The following is a 17,142-nucleotide window of genomic DNA, read 5'->3' on the forward strand; positions in this document are numbered from 1 at the left end:
TTCAGTTACTTAAATAACACACTGTGTAATTATAGTATAATAAGTAAGTGTAAGTACTTTTATAAAGAATATTGAAACATTAACAAAACCCAAGTTAACCTCAACCTACCTAACCTACTCGTACCTTATGTATTTAAGATCATCATAAGTACATCTAACAAGCTAACAAAAGTTCAACTGAAGTGGTATCAATTTAAAACAACATTAGTATATTAATTGTGAATGCATAAAAAGTATACTGAATATACTTTTGGATAACGCACTTCTTTTTCACTTGGGAATTCATAGGCTTTGAGTAAAAAGTGAAAGTCGTGCTGTTTTCATTTTGATCTAGAATTTTACCGCTTCTCACATTTCCTATTGTCATTGATCATTATTCATGCTCGTGCTTCTGCATACGTGACGCTCTCCCGCAGATTGTGAAAACTTTTGCAGCACATTTCTTCTCCCTCCTCCAAGATTGATTACAGCTACAGTAAGCCGCTGAGTCGCTGGAACGCAGCGCACGCCCCTTGCTTTCCTTAACTTAACGGAGCGCTTTTGCCAGAGTAAAGACTTTCCTCTCTCTCTCTCTCTCTGTCTCTGTCTGTCTCTCTCTCTCTCTCGCTCTCGCTCTGTCTCGTGTGTGTGTGTGTGTGTGTGTGTGTGTGTGTGTGTGTGTGTGTGTGTGACTATTCTAATGACATGAATGTGTACACTGTATATAGTATTACTATATGAATGTGCATACTGTACATAGTGTTACTATATGAATGTATATACTGTAAGTAGTATTACTACATGAATGTACAGTATATACTGTATATAGTATTACTACATGAATGTATAAACTGTCTTGAATCTTGAATCTTGTGTGCGCCTGTGTGGTTGTGGGCGCGCGTGTGTGTGTGTGTGTGTGTGTGTGTGTGTGTGTGTGTGTGTGTGTGTGTGTGCTGTGTGTGGGAGTGATGGCGGGAGGAGCTATTACCATCCACTAGGAACACTTCGAACATCAGCGTCTGGCCACAAACACACACGCACACTTCTGGATACATAGATTAGAATATTTGGAAAGAAACTACTTTGCAAATCCCCACATTTAAATAAATAAATAAATAAATAAATAAATAATTTGTTGGCTGAATGCCAAATAACAAGTATTCATGTTTTTTAGTAAAAGCTTTTTGTTATATTTTACTTTCCATTCCCATACGGTCCATAGAAAATGTTTTGACAATATGAAGTGCACTCGGTTGAAATGTGGTATTAAGTCAATGTTATTCAGTGTGGGGATTTTGAAGATGTTCTGGGTGATTGCACATCAATAGTGGTCAACACTGGCCAACAATTTGAGCTGATTGTAGGAATTTGTGGTTGATTTTTCTATCACAAGCGGTCCACAGCTTTTAACTCCGCAGGCGTCAAAACAGGCGGTCCACGGTAAAGGAGTGCATTCTGAAATACCCCGGTTTCACATTGTTTGAAATGGTTTAAATTGCACAGTTAATTGCGATACCTGTAGTCCGTAATTTTATTAGGATTTTTTGTAGATCAGTTTTTACCATTTTATTACCCTGCTTTGGTTCTCCTTCGCCCTTTCATATGAAATGTGCTGTACAAATAGACTTGCTTCATGCTTTACAATGAAATTCAATTCAAAACGACAGTTCAGAAAATAATAAATTTTTAAATAATAATAATTGTTTTAAAAAAAAAAAAGTTATCCCAACAGTCCATCCTTTGTGTGACGACAATCTTGCCTATTGTATCTGCCGTGCGTTTGGCTTGATAAAAAATAAATCACAGCGATTACAACTGTCTGACCCTAGTCATGGCACGTCTACCCTGAAAAGCAAAAAACGAAGCAGCGGCGACTGCAACGCTCACGTTGCTCATCACACCTGCTGGCCTTAGAGTCGGCTGTTATGATCAGTGGAAGATTTGCGGCACATAAACACTATTTGCGCCCACATATAAAAACACTGTCTCGTGCTCTCTGTTTTTATCATTATGGACCAACTCGCCGCGCCAACTTCTGTTATAGAAGACCCCTAAGGGAAAAACGCAGTGCGGTTATAATATGACCGCACTGCGTTTTCACTTAGGTGTTGAAAACTTTCATCACCCCAAAAGTGTAGCAGCCATAGTTTTTACTCGAGACATACAAACGTGCCCTTTAATGCCAATATCAAGAAAGGGTTCCAGTCGTCCACTTTGACAGAACAGGCTGTTTTTAATGGCCTTTTTCCACTCTGGGGGCCTGGGTTTTGGAGGTATAAACAGCATGTGTTGTTTTACTGTGTGGTCGAAACACCAAACCAAAAACAGTGTTCTGTGTTCAGTTAATAAATGGCATTTTTACTCCGGTTTTAGGGGGACAAACATCCCAAATTCTTATTAATATTATTATCATGATTGTTATTTTCTTTATCAACATTATCATGATTGTTTTTTCTTCATTATTATTATCATGATTGTTATTTTCTTTATTATTATCATTATTAGGGGTCCAACCCACAGGATATTTCAGACGTCTTGTTGTTCGAGTTTGATCAATATCGATGTACATTTGGAGCAGAAAATGTTGTAAATTTACCAAAAGTAGAAAACGTTGGTGCAATTTGATTAGTTTGAGGAGCCGGGCACTTTGTGCCATCATCATCCAAAATTATGTAAGTCCAAGATTCGTCTCTCGGAAGTAAATTTGCATCCAGTGACTTGCGCCTTGCGGACTGCTATCTGTGTAGACAGACAACCTGAGCCGATGCTGCGTTAAATGAAAACTCGGAAAACTGCTACTCGTGCTGCGTTTCACAAAACCCCGAAAACTATAATCTGTCACGGAAGGCGTTTTCGCACCGCAGGAAATTCTAAGAACCTTTGGAGACGTCGATATGAAGAAAACCCACAAAAATTGTAATTCTTTTTTAACACGACTAACCTGGACAGCATGTATTGCTGCCTGCAGCTATATTTGGCATTATTATTATCACCATCATTATTATGATGGTATTATTATTATTATTTTTGCATTATTATTATTATTGCTTTATATTGCTAGGGGTGTAAAATAAAAAATGATCAGAAACATACTTTTTTTTATTTTTATAATAATTTCCACCTCTTTACCTCCACTTCCATACAATTCTGCCTTGGAACATCATGCTATATGGGTCAATTCTTTCCTGTCTACCAACCACATGGTTGATGAACGGCTTCTACAGTAAGCTCAGCTAAGTTGACCTATTCCAGTGGGATGACCCTGTGTGAAAGCGTCTTCTTTTCATGCTCCACTTTGCGCCTCCAGGCTCCCTGCAACTTTCACTCTGAGTGATAATGTTGACCCTAATCCTCTCCAATGTTGTCTTGTGTGTCTAGTTCCGGCAAACATCTACAAAGTGTCAGAGGACATCACGGTGAACGAGGGCAGCAACGTGACGCTCAGCTGTTTGGCCACGGGTCGACCGGATCCCGCCATCACCTGGAGGCTGCTCAACCCTTCAGGTCAGTGAGAAACAGTAGAGAAACCCCGTTTTGGGATATGTATATACGATATATAAATATATATATATATGAATACAATGGATATAGGCCATCTATGAACATTGTAGAGCAGGGCTATCCAACTCGAAGTCATTGAGGATCTGGAAAATGGAAAATATAAAATATTTATAATGTCTGATATGTAGTGAGACATATTTTTACTTTTTCATTTGATTGTAAAATTAGAGATAAACAGTTGCTTAGCACCATTTTGGTCGACGGTTGCTTTAAGTGAAAAACAAATTGCAAATTATATTATTTCAAAATGAACTCGTGAAAATGAACTTAGTTTTGTTCAATTTTATGTAATTGTTCTGGTGAATCCTCCCGGCGGGCTTGCGAGATGAAATTGGAACCGTTGAGATGGAGTTAAAAGTGTTTTGTTTGTTTGCTACTCTATATGTTTTAGATTTACTCAGCTTAGATGAAGTTGAATGGGTGGAAAAATTTAAGAATATTTATTTTTAAGCCCATCGAATGGCTCCAGTTCAATATCTTTGTGTGGAGAGGGGATTAGTAGACATAATTGTTTAAAGGAGGCATAGTGATGGTTATAGTGGGACCCATTATCATTAAAATATGTTTTATGCTGTCCTTTAAAAAGGCTGTTTATAAAGTTTACGAACAAATGAACGTCCAGATAATTCAAGGCAGTTACGCTTCTTTTTAGTTGGCAATTCCAACGTCGGGTTTTACAAATGGTTACGGGGCTCTCCAGTCAGCCCCGCAGGCGGCAAATGCAGGCGTTTGCACGAGAGTCCAACAGCTGTACGTCTTTGTAAGTGTGTCAGAAAAGCCATCGGAGAGGTGTATATAACTCAGCGGCTGGAAATATTGTCTTTGGATTTCATCGGGATTGTCGGAGGGGAGAGAAATGGTTGCGGCGGCTGATAAGCCTGGAGTGTGATGGATGGAGATGCTCGGGCAGACAGCGGCGTCGCTTGATAACGCTCCCGCTCTGATTGAACGTCTTTCTATTTCAGTGTCTCTATCAATTAATGTCGCACTTTATCAGCTCTCCAGACGTGTTTTCCCAACAAAATCTGTTTTGCGACAGACAAGAAAACTTCTTCTGGGATCTAGGTGTTTTCTTCTTCTTCTTCTTCTTCTTCTTCTTCTTCTTTGTTGATTTTAAAGGAGAGCGGCCCAGCACAGCCTGATCCTGAGCGCTGTATGGATCTGTCACATTTGTTTTATTACGTGCGTGCGCTGCATGAAAACAGCCTTTTCACATTCTTACAGCGATGACAGAAAGGGAGCTTTCAAGGTCTGGAGAGCTCACAAAGTTAACCAAAGCTTTTGTTTGTTAGTTTGAGACTATATGGGATCGCAACACAATGAATGGATCTAGAAATGAACTAAAAGGAAAAAATGCGCCCGGCCAGGACTGGACGCCTCTGTGTGATTTGGACGCTTCCCTTTCTTTCCTCTCTACGTTTTGAAGGAAGAGGTGGGCAGACCACCCTCAACAAGGCTTTTGTTCTTTAGCAAGGCAGCTTGAAACGGGGAGTGAGGCCACAGCGTGACGCAGGAAAATCCTGTCAGTGTCCTGGCAGGGCGGCGTCCGATAAGCCGGCACAGCCGCACACGGCTCGGCAGACGGGGTCCCCACGCCGTTTGCAAACAAGCGGAGCTGTTGTTATTTTTGCTATTGTTTTTCAGGTGTCTTATCCGCAGCAATCCATTGTTATAGCCCAGTCAGGGGAAGGCGTAGGGGGACTGCTGAGAGAGATAATGATGTCTGGCAGCCCGCAGACTTGCGCTCCCGCCTGCCCGGGCTATTCCGCCGCTTCAATCAGCTAGCTAGCAGGCCATGAAGCGTATTGCCGGGACTAATACTGTACCCGCGAAAAAACAAAACAAATGCATATTCATTTTCACATGCAGGACAGCCATTACGCAAGGGCACTTACAGGCGGACAGTGATAAACTCCTTGCTCACATACGCACACATCCACGCAAAGACCCCTGCAAAACCGCTGCACTTCACACTTCACAACTGCATTTGACATTCCAGCATAAGTTTGCCACCGCAACGGGAGGGCTGCATGGGGCCGATTATATTTTTGGCGGGTTGCTAGGTAACAGCTGTGACTATAGCCTACTTTCAGTTGTGTCTGACATTCTATTGACCTACTATTAAATACGATCTCGAACATAAAAGCCTTTCACGTTAGAATGATGAGAAGCTAGAGGTGGTTAAGTCCCAGGATCAAAAAGTACATGTCCCGCCATGTTCTTTGCATCCAAGCACTGACAGACACGCAGTTGATGTCGCTCATTAGCTCTACCTCTCGCTTGTGGTTTTTAGCAGTCGCAGGACTCAAAACAAAGCGAAGACTCTGACTTTCTAGACCTGGAAGCCCCTGAAGTCACAGTCATGGTATCAGGCTGGTACAAAAACACTGGAAAAAGCTTTAATACCTTCTCGACAATTTTGGCGTGTACCTTTACAGTATTTATCTGGGGAGATGTTAGACGTCGATGTGACATGTGCTGCCAGGTAATTATATCCCCGTCTTGCTGGAAGACGCTGGATATGTGGCACCTCGTTTTCAGCCGGCACCCTTTTGAAGCACGGTATCCCATGTGTGGGGTAGTCGGTAGACACTCTCTTCCCAATTTACCCGCCACTGAGCCTGAGACGAGCGAGGACGAGCAAGCCAACCAATGATCCCCTACCGTCAGTACCTTCCAGGTGTTGGGTAAGGGCTTTGTCAAGTCAGTGAGGGGCGATCGTAAAATATCTGCCACGTTTTCAGTGAAATATTGAAGCAAATAACATTCCTTATTGTCCTTATAGGCCAAAGAAGAGATATTACTTTATTTATACAACTTGATTTATGATCATCGTGATGCACTCGGCTCCCAGTCAATTTTAAAGCCCAAAAAGAGAAGATGGCTTTACAACCGTGATTTAAAAGAGTCAATAGAGGGAGCAACCTGATAAACTGTTTCTCAGCTTTTGGCGGCAACAGCAAAGGCACGGTCGCCCTTCATTTTAACCGAGCCCGAGGGGCAGCCATGTTGTCTGAGAACCAAAGTTACCAAGGAAAAGAATGGGAACGAAGGAGGTCAGAGAAATAGGAATCTGCCAACCCATCAGTGCCTTCAAAACAAACAACAAATCCTAGACTGGGAGCCGGTAGAGAGGGAGGGGGGCAATATGGGGGTAATGCGGTCCCGTATTCAGGACTCCTGTGTCATTTTATTGCAATAGTCGAATAGCAATAGCAGAACATTTCGAAAGGAGCTATGAAGAACTCTTGAGTTCGACCTAAAAACTTCTTGTGCATCTCCGTATGCCAAGAGGAGCCGTCTTCTTTTGTTCACCCGGGTTCAGAGGCAAGCCTTGGCCAAGGTTGTAAACAAACTCACTCTGAAGATTTTGAAAAGATAGAAGTTTCCATTCAAAAGGAAAAGCAAACATCTACGACTGCTACTTTGACCATCAGATATTTTAAGGCATTTAACCAAAGCAGAGGCTGCTGGGCGCTGATGTTTACAGCCCATATAAAAGCCAGAGTCAATAATATTTGCTTTTGCTACACAGTGTCAGGGAAACTTGGACTTCTTTTTCTGTTCTATTTTCAGTTATTTTGCAGGATTTATCATGCACTTTACTGCAATCCAGATGTTGTAATTGGGGATGTACAAATAACAATATTCAGGTGCATATTTTAAGGAGGGGAAGAGCTTGGAGTCAGGTGTTATATATAACACACCTCAGGGGTGTGTATACATGTATGTGGGATTGGGTAGGCTCCTAAAATAAACTATTTTACATAAATGACTCTTAAAGCTCTTCACAGCGCCTTTATTTCCATTTTCTGCCATATACTTTGTTTCCAAAAGTATTCCCGGTGCAGGATCAGTGGCTTTTAGATAATGACACTCCGGATAGGACCAAGTGAGGATTTCATACGTTGGTGGGTTCCACGACTCGAACGACTGGACGATTTATGATTGAACCATGTTCAACCCAGCAATTAGCCAATGCTTTGATGAAAGTGTGCCTGTGTAAAAGTGCTGAAAAGTTAGAAAGTTAAAGTAGCCGATTAGGTAAGCGAGGCTGGGCGGCATAGCTCATCACAATAGGGAAACACTTAAGTGTTTAAGCAAACAGAGCACTAGCCGTGAGGCATAATGGATGGGCCAAACCGCCACCAGGCAGTTTCTGCTGAGAATCCTCTTGATCTTTTTCCTCTTTTTTTTTCTTTTTTTTTTGCTGATACCTACACTTTTGTGTCTCGGCATTGAACAAAACGGAGGGTGGTAGGAAACTCCATCCCAATGTTAAATGTTTTTCATCACGTTTGCGTCATGAAAGCACATGGAACTGAATCATTTCGCGCTTATTCGATTAACCATGACACACAGGACACATGGACCATCCGAAAGGGAGGTCCATAAAAAGATCTTAATGCAACCAGCCACAGCAAGCAGCAGTGCGTTTTAGCTTGTGTACATAGTGCAAATTGAAAGTTGTCTATCATACTGTAGATAAACACGACAAGGAGTCGTTGTTTGTACACAAATCTTTCCATTTGAATTCGAGCTCTGAGAGGAAATCACTTGCGTTGACGTTCCACCTTCATTGACATCGGTTCCTGTAAATCCGCAAAGCGACCTGCTGCAAACACTTCATTAAAGCATTTATTGTCAAATGAAACCAATCCCATTTCCAAAAACTGCCTGAGTGCTCATGAAGGAACTGGGCAATGAAAGCCCATGAAGGTATGGGAAAATAAAAAAGCAGTCATAGGCTTTTAGTTTGGTTTCCGGCTTTTGCAGCCGGCGAGGCAGTTTCAGTTTTTTCCCCACTCATTTTATTTTTTAGAGAGAGCTACCGTAGTTGTCAGAAAAGGACAACACACGGTGTTAAGTGTCATTTGACACTTGTACATTTGTACATTTTGCATGCGCCCAGCCCCCGCTCCCCTTTGCTCAATCCCTCCATGAAGCCATTGGTTTTGGTCGACGCTCAAAAGTAAAGCGTAGGCTACAAAAAGCATCCGTGCAATGTAAAAGTAAATCATAGTACTAGAGGAAATTCATTTATTGCCTTCGGCATTGGCACTGGAAGCAAACTCATTTCAGTCATACAATGAATGAATGAATGGGAACTCATGTTGAGCACACATGACCTGGTTTATATGGCTGCCAAGCATTTTCCATTGGGTGTTGGTATTTCTGAAAGAAAACTCCCAGAATGGCGGTAAAACTAGCTTTATTCCATTATGAGCCTGGCTTTAGCTTATGGAGAAATATGGAGTGATGAGCTATTGGATAGAAGGTTAGGGTTGGGGTGAGGATCAGGATCATCAGGTGGATGCAGAGGAGGTGGCGCGAGAACAGTTATTACTATTCAATTTTCCTGGAAAAAAAGTGCTTTCAATACTGTGTTTGGAATGGTCTGAATGAAAATATAAAACTAAAACTATGTGCTGTATTGATCCGTTTTCATCCAATCCATTTTTCAAAATTGGTCCCAAAGTAAAGCCCAATTTGACTCACGATTTAGAATTTGTACAGCCCCCTGAAACACAAAGCTCTGATGCGTACCCACAGCACACAGTAGGCTTGACAAACCTTGGAGAGCCATTGTACGGCCGTATCGAGGCATAAATAACCCTCTCTTCTCTTCCTCAAGGGCTCTATTCCAGGCTTAAATAGCTGCTGATTTTTTTCCCCTCTATTGATAAAATGAGCGGCCGTTGATAGTCCATCGAAAATTATTTTGCACAAATAATCACACGCTTTCCCAACAATCTCAGCAGGAGCAGGGACGTCTGTGTAAAGTACAGTTCTTGATGCTAATTGTTTAAATGAATTTGATTAATACAGATTTGGTTGTTTTCCTCAAAGCTTTTGGCACTCTTTGTTTTGTGCCTTTTGATGTGTTCCGCGCATACAAAATTATTATTTTCTCGACAGACTGGATTAACCACAAATGAGCGAACTAAGAAATAGAACAAATTCTAAGTAGGTGATAAAAAGGAACAAGAAATGAACAAGAAATAACATCTGCATCAAGAATTAACGCTCGGAAATCTGAAATTCTGCAAGTTTGCAAACATTCATACACAATTAAATTAAAATAATAATAAAAAAATGATACATAAAAATATAATAAAATATAAAATAAACATCTGTATGCATGTGTGTATTTTCATTATTTGTTTTTATTTGTATAATTTAATATAATTAAATGAAATTAAGATCATCTAGTCTATTTCCTCTTCGTAACTCCTCTTGTGTGGTGTTAAGAACCTCCCCTCTCCATCGCCTCAGAGGAGGAGGAGGAATAACAGATTCCCGTATTTACTGTTGTTTAGAAATAATAACAGACAGTTTGTCAGATTGTTTTTCCCCTCTTCCCCTGCCTCTCAGGTTTTTTAATTTAGCTCCGTAATTCAGCGACTGTGGCCCTCCCTCTCCCCCCATCAGGGGTGTCTTTAAAAAGACAGAAAAGAAAAAACAGGTTGTTGGCACCTTTTGTGGCGACGCGCTGGAGGTTTTTATCATCCAAAGTGACAAAACGCCAAAGACAGCCTTCGCCGGCAGAAACAAAAGCCGTAAAAACCGTGAGACGGCAACAAACCCAAATTGGCGGGCGGACGATGACAACCCGACGTTAACAATCCGCCGCCTCCCAGATCTGTGTGTTGTAAAGCTTGAGGCTGAGAAACAAACAGTTAAACGTTTTCTGACTCCACCGACCTGTCACCGAATTTTTATTTCATTTCATTTCTTTTTTACCTTTTCAAGGGGTCTGTGCTGATTATTGCTTATTGTTTGGTTCTCCACAGTCACATCGCGCTGCCGCCGTCGATGCCACCGGGAGGATAATTTGATTTTAATTGGCATGTTTGGGTTTCCTGTTTAATAACAGTGGACGGTGAAAAAGAAAAGGATGGTTGGAGAGACTTAAGAGAGATGGAGCAAAATATTAAACTGATACCTGTCTGGACTGTGTATATTTACCTACTTGTGGTGTATACCAGGGATCCCTAATATATAATATATATAGTGTATCAGGTTTTCCCAAACGTTGTCCCCTTGGCAGACTATGCTCTCGCTAAATAAATACAAAAATATTATTCTACTTATTAGAATTTATTTGCATTTTTTATTTTTACAAACAGCATACATGTATGAACTCACTCTCATGTATATGTTGTACGTCACCGCCAAAAAGTCCTTGTAGTTTTTATCAAAACTAATTTTTCGCTCCGCCACCACACGGCGGCCACACGCTGTAAATATTGATCGAGCAAGTTGTCGCTTGTTGGACTTCCAGGGGGCGGGCGATCGATAGATAGAGCGCGGAGAAAAAAACAGGGAGCGGAGGAGTGGAGGAAGTAAACGTTAGGAAGCGGTAACGGGGGGCGGTCGGAGCACAAGACGCTGTATCTGTGCGGGTAAAGGCAAAAGAAGCGAGCGTTTGCCTAGCGTTAGTTTTGGGGCGAGTTTGATGACATCAGCACCCCCTAGAGGCGGGAAGCAGGAGTGCGGGCGGAGGAGGAGGCTCCTATGGCGGCATCAGCTCCGTCGCCCGTCTCCCGCGGGTGTAAAGAGGCAGGAAGGTAAATTTGAACCACTGGTCAAGCAGGAAATCTTTCATCGGACGCCGGCGGGCAAAAGCCAAAATAGATGTCAGGCAAGTATGAAAAATACATGACCTCCCCCATCCCACCACCAACTCCACCGCCATCACCCTCTCTATCCCCCTCCGGCTCCCCGTGGCATTAAACGACACAATGCTACAAAGGAGCTTCGGCACAGAGAGAAAGTGCGGGAGGAAGAAGAGTAGCCTCGGGTAAAGACCGGAACAGAGGGGAAGGAGGAAGGGAAGGGAGGGAGAAAAAGGGGAAGAAAAGAAGAAAGGAAGGAAGGAAGAAAGTCCACAAGATAAAGACTGGGGGGTGGGGTGGGTGTTTTCAGTCGTGCAAATGGCCGGTTTCATTAGCTGTGCCATCGCTCTTATGGTCAGGTGAGGTTGTAACTCCGGTCGTTAATTAACGTTTAATTATGCATTTGGACGTGCGCTCATCTTCTCCTGGTTGTAATGGGATCATTTTTTTTCCCACGACCACATCGCCCAAGCGCCGCCGCCAACCACACGGCATCGCGGAAAACTCTGGATTGACCTTGTGAGCCCAAACCTCACAGCTCCCAGCCGACCCCCCCTCAACCTGCCACGTGTGCGTGAGCAAGGCACTCTAAATCACGGCCAAAGGGAGGAAGCTCCCACGCCTTGACGCGGAAACTCTGAGAGCGTGCGTCGTGGATCCGCCGCCACGCCGCAATTTCACCACATTCAATTAAATTGACGAGACCATTTTGAGTGCGGCCCACCCCACACAGCTACGTGATTCCGCGGAATATTGCAGCTATGACCCTGTTGGAAGGGGCGCTCGGCGCGGCGGCGGCTTTAGAGGATGGTGCTCACAGCCTCCGCTTCCCTCCTACACCAGTCTCCCAGAAAGTCTGTAATTACTCAATCCATCGCCCTGTTTGTGTTCATCCGTTGGGTTCTTCTCTGCCTCTGTTTCTGTCTCTCCCGGGTGGATCTTCACCGCCTTTTCCCCGCTCCGTCTTTCACTGTCTCTCGCTTTGTCTGTCCCATCCATCCATCTCTCTCTCTCTCTCTCTCTCTCTCTCTCACACTCTCTCTCTCTCTCTCTCTCCCTCCCGTCCATCCCTTTGTCCCACCGCCGTCCTTGCTCTCAATGTTCCACCCATCGCTCCGTTTTGGCACGGTGCGACAGCCGCATGGCCATCCTCCCAGCGGCGCCGTCTCTCAGTGTTTGTTGAGAGAGAGAGAGAGAGAGGGAGAGAGAGACAGAGAGAGAGAGAGAGAGAGAGAGAGAGAGAGAGAGAGAGAGAGTGTGTGTCCCACTCAAACACACACACACACACAGAGACACAGACATATTGACACTGGGCAGAATATGTTTGTCCATGACTCCCCCACCACCACCATCCACTGTCAAGCTGTCATTGAGAGGCGCCTGACAGGAGAGCAGATTGTTAAAGTAAAGTGTAAAGTGGTGACAAGTCCTTGTCAGGTCAGCTCGGGTCCATGAATTCCCATTGCGTGTGTGTGTGTGTGTGTGTGCGATAGTTGAACGTTTGCTCCCTCTTTTTTTGGGGGGGCGAGAGGGGGGATTACCGCTTCAAAAACAAGCTTCTGCTTGTTTGTAGTGGCTATCGTCTCCAGGACCTCAGCAGCGGTCGTTTTTTTTTTTTCTCTGATAGTCCTCGGTCGGCAGTCCATTTTTTTTTTTTTAAAGCTTTAAGTCTTGGAAGTTGTAGGCGAGTTTGAATCATTCATACATTGTTCCTTCCAACCCTCCTTCCGTCCAAAATCGGCACAAGTTCAGGTAAGGTCATCTTTTGGTCCTAATCTTCAATAGCGACTGGCCCTTGATCGAGGACTTTCAACCCATAGTACTTCATGGAAGCTGTTAAAGCGGCAAACAACCGAGACGCTGGTTGTACAAACGCACACTCACACCCAGGGCGCGTCTTTTTTTCAACTTGTCAAAAGTACTATAGAATGTGTTATTATTAGACTGACTGGCATTACCGCCTCTACGAGTAGAAATAGAATTCGAGAGCGGATGTTGATCATCAAGTCATTATAGGATCTCACCTGTGAGCCAGTGTGTCTCTCTGTGTTTGCAGCGTGCGCTGCCTCCAACGCCCCTGACGCACAACAGAGAGGAACCACTCACAAGCCTCCAACAAATCCTCAAATTAGACCACAAACTTTCCCTCTCCTCCTCTGATGGACTCCACTGTTCAACCTACAGCCACTAAAACCTTCTTCTTCTTTTTTTTTCTCCCGGGATGTTGGTCCCACCTGCCCACGTCCATAATGAGGACAAATTAGCGCTAAGCCTCAAACAAAAAGGGAGTCCTTTAACCGAGTCACAAATTTCCATTATTCCGAGTGTCTGATAGCTTTGTACTCTGAGCCATTGTTAGAACTAAACCTCAGAGCCCCAAGTTCCACCAGTCTCTCTCTCCTGCTGTTGAAACGCTCGTCTCCCGGTAGAAAGATGCTTTGTTTTTGTTTTTTCTTTAGAAACAAACTCACTGAGCTGTGTTCTGCATTACCAACATGCAAACTTTCTATAATTAAGGTTTTTTATGCCCGTTTGTAATCCTTTGTTGAACATATTCAAATTTTAACTGTGTGGAACATAGACAGAGACAATGTGCAGAGACGTACAGTGTGCAGAGACGTCATTATCCGTCTCTGTTTCTGTCCATCTGTTCAACCAGCAAAATGATCCGTCTCTGTACCTGTATTGGGATGGAGGAAGTGGGTGTGGTTTATAGCAGAAGTCACGTTAAAACGGACAAATGTTTTGTATTCTGACCTACTATTCACCGGCAGTGCAATTTCTTTTGCCTTCAAAGTAGCATCAAATTGATTTAATGTTGGCATATAATTAATTATGACATATATTTCCACATCCTCATACCTTTTCATCTCTCTCTCTGTATTTTTATTTATTTATTTATTTTTTTTACTCATTTTAGTTTTATACTTTAACTCTCTGACACCCCCCCCCCCTTTCTTAACCGGGGGACATATCGTCAGCACTCTTAGGACTTCTGCTTAGGACTCGGCTAATTACTTGTGCACGAAAGACAAGCTCTCTCCCTCTCTTAAGATTCAAGATTCAAGATTCAAGATTTTTATTTGTCACATACATATACATACTTCCATACATATATGCAGTGAAATGTAATGCAACGCACCCGGTGATAGCACACAAGAAGTCCTAGGAAAAAGTACAAAAATAAAATAAAATAAAAAGTAGAAAATTCCTTTCTAATAGACCGACTAACTGACTCCTAAAACATAATACAGTAAGTTGAATACTTATAGAATAAGATAAAAATATATAGAATAAAATACAATAAAAATAAATTGAAATAAAATGGAATAGGTTGAAGGAATATGCCTATGTATATACAGATATGTGCATTTAAAGTGGCATGTGAATTAAAGTGGCATGTGAATGTGAATAGTGTGAGGTAGTGTTTGGGATAATACAGCACAGTATACAACAGTAAAAAGCGTAGGAAGGGGGCCGGCGCCGCCCCTGGAATTTGATTGGCCCCCGTATGGCCCCCCCAGCCAAACATACACCGATCAGCCACAACATAAAAAAAACAGGTGAAGTGAATAACATTGCTCCTCTCGTTCCAATGGCGCCTGTCAAGGGGTGGGATATATTAGGCAGCAAGTGAACAGTCAGTTCTTGAAGTTCATGTGTTGGAAGCAGGAAAAATGGGCAAGCGTAAGGATCTGAACGACTTTGACAAGGGCCAAATTTTGTTGGCGAGACGACTGGGTCAGAGCATCTCCAAAACGACAGGTCTTGTGCGGTGTTCCTGGTATGCGGTGGTTGACGTGGTCCGATGGAGCATCTGTGGGATGTGCTGGAACAACAAGCCCGATCCATGGGGGCCCCACCTCACGACTTCCAGGACTTTAAGGATCTGCTGCTAACGTCCTGGTGCCAGATACCACAGGACACCTCCAGAGGTCTTGTGGAGTCCATGCCTCAACGGGTCAGAGTTGTTTTGGCAGCACGAGGGGGGAGCTACATAATATTAGTGGTTATTGGTGGTGGTTTTAATGTCGTGGCTGATCATGTACGTTGTGCCAGTCGATGCTCACCAACCCCCCCGGCACATATTTATTTCCACTTCAAGTGCTGAATATATACCTAGTTGCCCCCCGAAAGAAAGTATCAGACCATGCGCCCCCTCTCAAAAAAAAATCCTAGAACCGCCACTGCTCTGCCCCCCTCTCCCCCTCTCTCTCTCCCCCCGTCTCTCTCTCCACCTTTGCCACTTAGCAGAGATATTGCCCACAGCTGCACAAAATAGGCGGCGGAGTCATATCTGCCAGAGGAGGGATTTTTTGATCCATTTGTACAGACGTACAGTTCAGCCGCTATCTTCGGCGAAAATGACAGCCCACGATCTCTCTCTCTCTCTCTCTCTCTCTCACACACTCTACACTTAACTAACAGTAACTCCAAAACCGTCGAACTACATTAACTGGTTTTGTTGCGGCACATGTTGCCTCTGGGAATTCAACTGATCAGGTTGGAGTCGTGCTGTTCTTTCCCAGCGTGATTCAGAGGACGACTGTTTATTCATGATACCTAAATAACTCTGAAAATAGGTCTTCATTTGTGATGCGTGCAGCCACTAATGATGAGAATAATGGCGGCCGGGCTGCCGCCAGACGCTGAATTAGCATTGACATGAAAAGAAAAGCACACAAACGTCAGTCAGCCATAGCTTCTGTGGGATACAGTAATTACCTTTTCGTACTGGTTTGATATCTCTAAAACTTTGGCATGGGACAATTTCACTGTCACTCAATATTGCTGTTGCCGTGACCCGCCATCCCCGCCCAAATCTATAACAATGCCTTTGAAAAACAACAGCCTGTTTAGTTGTTGACCGGGTCCAGTCGCGGAAGTAAGGCTGAAAGGCTCCACTTGTGTATTATGGGATAACATCAACTGTCCATCACCTTTAAAAAAATAAATAATGATAAGAGATGTCTTGTCATGCAGAAAGTGCATCTTTACAGTGAGATAGCAAGATATTTGATAGCTCTGGGATGGAGATACAGTCACAAGCCCTCGAGCGGTGAATGCATTTGACAAGTGAAGAGCTTCTTCCCGCTGCCATGACAGCTTTTTCATTAGTTTGGGCACAGAGTAGCCTAATTCCACACCCCGACCTGGCTACGCTCGCCCCAAGGCAGGCCCCCACCCCTGTTCTGCCGATGGCTAAAGAAGCCTATTGAGTATCTATCTGGACATTAATGAGCAACGCTGCTGCAACAATAGTTCGGATCCCTCTATCCGACAAGCGTAAGAGAAAAATAAACGAGTCGGGCAAAGCGCCTCGTAAGGGAATTCCGTCAATAAAAACCGACCCCGCCTCATTAACGCTTAGCCTCCTTCGCCGTCTCTCAGCCGTGAAAAAAGGACAAACTGTGCTTTGGCCCAAACTAGCCACCCAGGACACGAGAGGAAGACGGAGTGTGAGGAAAGCGAGATGGTTAGGCGTTTTGGGAAACAGACGGCGGTGCCACTCTGCCGTGCATATCATTTGCTCAGCTCAAGAAGCGACAAATAAGCAGCCGTCTTGTTTTTTTGGTTTCCCCGACACCTGTGCCGTGTCCAAACTGCCAGCGGCGGCTAATGATTAAGCAGAGGATCTGAAAGTTTCTACTGTTGTCCTTGGATGGCTGGAAATCACGCAGAACGTGAACCGGGACATTACTATTACTATTATTCTTCCCGCTATGAAACACGGAGACAATAAAATACCTTCCCGCCATGCGCTTTCTTTTCTCCAGTCAGATTTGATGGGTTTCCCGCCAAAAAAAGCGGCAAATTGATAAGCCACTAAAGACAATAGGTGCAGCATGTTCTAGTCTTCCTAGTTCCATCCACATTTAACTGACAATGAAATATTGGGATATCCATCTGCATAAGTAGTATTTCTTAGAGAACACTGAGTGCAATTTATGGAGTTATTTACATTTTGCAGCTCGGTTTTGGC

At 43.5% G+C, this 17,142-nt stretch overlaps 1 protein-coding gene across 1 annotated transcript in view; it reads left to right on the forward strand.

The window, feature by feature from the left end:
• lsamp (limbic system associated membrane protein) overlaps positions 1-17,142 on the forward strand; it is a 230,337-nt gene that overhangs the window by 192,918 nt on the left and 20,277 nt on the right. Inside the window, exon 4 of the mRNA XM_080007424.1 lies at positions 3,358-3,483. Coding sequence (XP_079863550.1) covers positions 3,358-3,483 — 126 coding nt within the window. The remainder of the gene's footprint in view (positions 1-3,357; positions 3,484-17,142) is intronic.

This window comes from Zeus faber (genome assembly GCF_960531495.2).
Source record: "Zeus faber genome assembly, chromosome: 9".
In the NCBI taxonomy this organism is placed as follows: Eukaryota; Metazoa; Chordata; class Actinopteri; order Zeiformes; family Zeidae; genus Zeus; species Zeus faber.